The sequence below is a fragment of the Berghia stephanieae genome, chromosome 9, assembly GCF_034508935.2.
Source record: "Berghia stephanieae isolate SIO BIC M18660-M18661 chromosome 9, UCSD_Bste_1.3, whole genome shotgun sequence".
Lineage (NCBI taxonomy): Eukaryota > Metazoa > Mollusca > Gastropoda > Nudibranchia > Aeolidiidae > Berghia > Berghia stephanieae.
Genome location: NC_088368.1, coordinates 47,798,350 through 47,804,369, shown reverse-complemented (window position 1 = coordinate 47,804,369; position 6,020 = coordinate 47,798,350). Strand labels below are relative to the sequence as shown.

General features: G+C 36.1%; 1 protein-coding gene across 4 annotated transcripts in view; it reads right to left on the bottom strand.

The window, feature by feature from the left end:
- LOC144980376 (uncharacterized) overlaps nt 1–3,963 on the bottom strand; it is a 33,668-nt gene extending 29,705 nt beyond the window's left edge. For all 4 annotated transcript variants that reach the window (XR_013646877.1, XR_013646878.1, XR_013646879.1 and 1 more), the window contains exons 1-2: nt 3,779–3,963; nt 1,506–1,745 (exon numbers count right to left, since the gene is read on the bottom strand). Coding sequence is in view for 1 of the 4 variants with exons in the window: in XM_078928080.1 (XP_078784206.1) it covers nt 1,506–1,721 (216 nt within the window). In the remaining 3 variants the exon portion in view is untranslated. The remainder of the gene's footprint in view (nt 1–1,505; nt 1,746–3,778) is intronic.
- Nucleotides 3,964–6,020: the final 2,057 nt, after the last annotated feature.

The following is a 6,020-nucleotide window of genomic DNA, read 5'->3' as shown; positions in this document are numbered from 1 at the left end:
AACAGAAAAAGAGATTTTTTTTATCACTGAGGCATATAGACGTAAAATTCTTGCCATACATAATTTCTTTAGCAAAACCTGCTCTACAACACACTGTTAATTTTCTTTAGATTTTATGATGTACAACAGAAATTTGAATAAGAAAAATATTGGTTGTATCGTAACGAATGTGACGATTTTCCTGTAGTTGGTACGGAGAGGGTTAAAATTAAAGTGCTATTTTTACGGCACTAACTCCACTTTGAAAGCGATTGAGATGATAACCCATCATTGATACTCAAGCTAACTTCTAGAAAGTGGGAAAACCGCACATTTTCGCTCCAGTACACATCAAGTCTCTTACTGCCAGTACATTTAATGTGTGGCTATGTGGTCTAGTGGTATGACACTCGCTTTCGGACCATAAGATCCTGAGTTCGAGCCTCGCTCAACGCATAGTTGAGTCCTTGAAAGGTTCTTTACTCACATTTTCTCGCCGTACTCAGATGTAAAAGGAGTACCTGGTCATTAACAGTGTTGTGTCTGTCCGAAAAAATTATAATATCGCCTAACGGGCTTCATGTCCCACATGTTAAGTGTTACTGTTGGCCAAGGACCTCTTGTAAAGCACTTTGAGCACATTAAGTGGATATTGCACTATATAAAAGCTCAATTATTTTTTCTTTCTTTTTACATCTGATGAGGAAAAAAGTCATTTTATACAAGAATAAAATCCATCATCTCACTCCAAATCACGGATTTCCGCAGATCCGAGAAGACCAACAGCTCTGCATAATTATGTCCAATAAATCTGATTTACTATTTCATTTGGTTTATTTTGAGAATAATCAAGTGTCAATGTTTTTAAATCAAAGCTTAAACATTCATTACTTTTTTTACAAATCATATTTTTAAGTCTCTATCAAATTTTCACTTCTATATGATATAGATGGGTTTTTTTTTTGTTTTTTTTGTAATATCTGAAAGTGTGTCTATTTGTTTGTGTGTGTGTGTGTGTGTGTGTGTGTTAGTGATATTTTAGATTGCCATTCTTGTAATGGAGAAGCATATAGAGCATGCGCTATACAAGTACTATACATTATCATTATTATTTTTATTATTATTACTATAATTATTTTATTATTATTATTATTATTATTATTATTATTATTATTATTATTATTATTTTTATTATTATTATTATTATTATTATTATTATTATTATTTATTATTATTATTATTATTATTTATTATTATTATTATTATTTTTATTATTATTGTTATTATCATTATTATTACGTTGTTATTATCATTATTATTTTTATTATTATTATTATTATTATTATTATTATTATTATTATTATTATTATTATTATTATTATTATTATTATTATTATTATTATTTTTATTATTATTGTTATTATCATTATTATTACATTATTATTATTATTATTTTTATTATTGTTATTACCCCTATTATTACCCCGTTATTATTAGCATCATTGTTATTACTATAAAGTTCATACCTTGGCATTTCTCATTTCCTGACTGCTGGCATCCCCACTTATAAAGCTGACCCATTGCAAGACGGCATCTCCCTGTGTGAAGTAAGTGCTCAAGTTGATGTCAACATTGAAAAGCTTCTTCACCCGATTCGTGTTTTTCTTCAACAGGTCAACGCCTTCCTTGGGGATGACGAAAGCCATCGACCACCGGACGCTCGGTACATTCGATTTCTCCATCACTGTATCCTGTGTGATGGGAGTCTGGGGAAAAAAAGGTTTTGGGAGGGGAAAGAGTCAACTTTGAAGAAATGTGTGTGTGTAGTGTGAAAGACAAGAGACAGAGAGATAGATAGATAGATAGATAGATAGATAGATAGAGAGAGAGAGAGAGAGAGAGAGAGAGAGAGAGAGAGAGAGAGAGAGAGAGAGAGAGAGAGAGAGAGAGAGAGAGAGAGAGAGTTAAATAAAAAAAAGAGGTGGGGGGGGGGGAGGATGGATGGGACATTTATCCCTTGCACCGTTCTGTAAAAAGAAGACGGAATGTAAAAAAAAATAAAGAAAAAAAAAAGTGGCGGAACCAGGATTTGAACCCGCAACCTCGATTCTGGTAAAACTTCCAGGGCAGACAACTAAACCATTCGGCCATGACACCCACTTCGAGGTCGACGCATATTGTGTATATGTAGTAACAACTGATTTAATGTTGGTTAATTTTATGTTTTTATAGATATTTTATTAACTTTCTTTATTTCTATGTGCATTTTGGAAATCTTCCATATTCTGGAATGTGGATAATTGTTTAAAAGGGCGGAGTTTCAAATATCTGTCTGGGGATAACAAATTTTCATTATCCCCAGACAGGTGTCTGGGGATATTGACAGCAGAGAGAGAGAGAGAGAGAGAAAGAGAGAGAGAGAGAGAAAGAGAGAGAGAGAGAGAAAGAGAGAGTGAGAGAGAGAGAGAGAAAGAGAGAGAGAGAGAGAGAGAGAGAGAGAGAGAAAGAGAGAGAGAGAGAGATTTGTGCGGGTGTGTCAATCAAGTGTGTGTGTGTGTGTGTAAGAGTGTGTTTGTGTCGGGTTGGGGAGTGGGGGGAAGGGGGGGTTGCAGTGTGTAGAGAAGTGTCTAAGTCAGGGTGTGGGTGTGTTTTGCATCTAAACTAAACACAATATAATACTTAGATCTAGCACAATCAGGCGAACGAATTTTGTCAAATGGACCAGGTTCGGACCTCTCTGGTTATTCTCACCAGTCAGTCATTGACTTTGCGTCTGCTGGTGATGTCTTGACTTGATTTCGACTTGGAATTTGAATGAATGAAACATTTTTCTCATCCACGCCACAAATCTATTCGAAATGCAAGAGGAGTGGAGCGTAATTTATCTTAAATCGTACTTAAATCAAAATTCGTCGGTGTTGAGTAGCTTGAGAAGAAAAAAAAAATTTTTTTTGCAGAGAGGCAAAGCCACAAAACTATCACCACACAGCACGATGAGAACTGTGACTATGACTGTGTGAGTGTGTGGTGAGAACATGACGACGTACTTTGGTAAACGTCCATTTGGCCCTCCAGCAGGGAGCCGATAAATGGCCTAGTGGCTGTGACCCGATTTTTTGGACTTTTGAGTGATGGGTCTCAGAAAAAGTTCCATAGATTTTTTGTTTATCGATGGATTTTAATGATTTATGTCTTATTTTCTTCAGGAGAAATTACTCTATCGTTTGGTGTAGTTTATTTTAAAATCAATGACAATTTAGTATAACTTTTGATTATGGATAAAATAGGGTATAATTTAGCTTTGGATAATTAAAAGATTAGAACTTGGTAAATCAAAATTTCATGATGGCACGTTTATTTAACATCTTAACTTTTTTATAAAATTAAATTCAGGGCAAAGTTGTATACCGCATCCATGAAATTCGTTCCAGTAAAATCCTTACTCAAATCTTAGCGGCCATTTTAGACCAGTTTTGAAATCCAAATGGTGGTTACTACCGGAAATGCAACAATTTTCAGGTCACAACAAAGTCCGTCAGTACAAAGGAAAATAGAAGACCATTTTTCAGCCTTTATACTAACATAACTTTTTTTCTGTTTATCTGATTTTCACAATTTTGGTATCATTAGAATTGTGTTGAAAAGCGCTTTAAAATGATATAGGTTTCATTGAGCTCAATCCAATTTGAATTTTTTTTACCAAAGTACCAAATGGCATGGCCGTGGCCATGTGACAGTGACATGATGATCTGAATCTGACATGCGAGTGAGTTTGATAAACTACAACTTCAGTCCTTACTTTGCGACAAAATCCTAAATGGCAAATGGCGATGAATGACTTGTAATATTCATGTAAGCAAACATTTCTTTGGTAAATTAATTCATTTTGAACGCCAGCCTGTTTCAATAAAGTTATTCTTCTCGAGATAACAGTCAGTGTTTGGGAACTTTATCAGCAGTCGGTAGGACTGTAATACTTTGAGTAATTTGGATTTAAGTTAGCCTACTTCTTGTAATTATAATTTCGCCTCTTCTTCTCCTTCTTCCCTTCTTCGGGGTTTTTATTTTATTTTTATTTTTTTATCCATACCATAGAATTAAACGAATGAGAATACGTACGAAGCCTAAAAAGTGTCCACCAATGAAACAACAAGATAACAACAAGATATGAAGTGAATAGAACAACAAGATATGAAGTGAATAGAAGTGAATAGAATGAAAATGAAAGCATTCAGCGCCATTTTGTTGTTGGCTGAGAATGTAGTAATTACCATTCATTCGGTATCTATGTCAACATAACGACACAAGAAAAACAGCAAACAATATCAAAATCCACAATAAAATGTTTCAGAACTGTTGCGTATATTTATGGCACAACGAAGCTGTCAAAAAATGAAGTTAGAGAATGTGTGTAATCATGTATTATAATAACCTGGATGTGTTTTCCAACCACCACATCATCTACCACTACAACCACCACCACAATATCATCACTAACACTACTACTACAACCACCAGCCCCACATCATTATCACTACCACTACTACTACACCACCACCAGCACATCATCATCACTACCACTACTACAATCACCACAACCACATCGTCATCACTACCATACTACTGCAAACACCACCACCATATCATCATCATTACCACTACTACCACAACCACCACCACCACTACTACTACAACCACCACCACATCACTACCTCAACTACTACAACCACCACCACAATAGCATCACTACCACTACTACTACAACCACCACAACCACATCGTCATCACGACCACTACTACTACAACCACCACCATATCATTACCATTACCACTACTACTACAACCACCACTACCACCATATCATTACCATTACCACTACTACTACAACCACCACAACCACATCGTCATCACTACCACTACTACTGCAACCACCACTACCACCATATCATCACCATTACAACTACTACTACAACCACCACAACCACATCATCATCACTACCACTACTACTACAACCACCACCACATCATCATCACTATCACTACTACTACAACTACAACCACCACCACATTATCACCACTACTACTACTGCAACACACCACCCCATATCATCATCATTGAAATATTTTTTTTTTAAATTGAGCTTTATATAGTGCAATATCTACTAAATGTGCTCAAAGCGCTTTACAAGGGGTCCCTGGTCAACATTTAACATGTAGGACGGGACATGACGCCTGTTAGGCGATATTACAATTTTTCGGACAAAGACAACTCTGTTAACGGCCAGGAACTCATTTTACACCTGAGTACGGTTAGAGAATGTGAGTAAATAGCCTTTTCCAAGGACTCGACTATGCGCCGGAAGCGAGTGTCATACTACTAGACCACATAGCCGCATCATTACCACTACTACTACAAACACCACCACCACATCATCATCACGACCACTACTACTACAACCACCACCACCACCATATCATTACCATTACCACTACTACTACAACCACCACCACATCATCATCACTACCACTACTACTACAACTACAATCATCACCACCACCACATCATCATCACTATTACTACTACAACTACAACTACAACCACCACCAACACCACATCACCTCACTAACACTCAGTACTACAATCACTACCATTAGGTTTTGGAGCTTTACTTCATTCGAAATAAGGAAACTTCGGAATTGTATTTGGCATTGTGTTTATATATCATAATATAATTCTAATCAGTTATCTATTTAGAACTAGATACTATACAATATGTATGCCAAATACCACCCCAATTCCCCTTTCTTGTGTGCGGGAATTCCTCTTTCGGCATTGAAATTGAGTGTGAGAGAGTCATCACTACACACATAAACAACAGAAACAATTTAAAAACAAGACTATGACACGCAACCACTCACACACGAGGCTATACTATTTATCCTTTTCTCTATATAGAATAGGACAAGACAAACAATAGCTTGACTCTCGCTACACTTCAACTCTCGGTCGACCTGTCAATATTCCTTTTTGCCTCGGACGT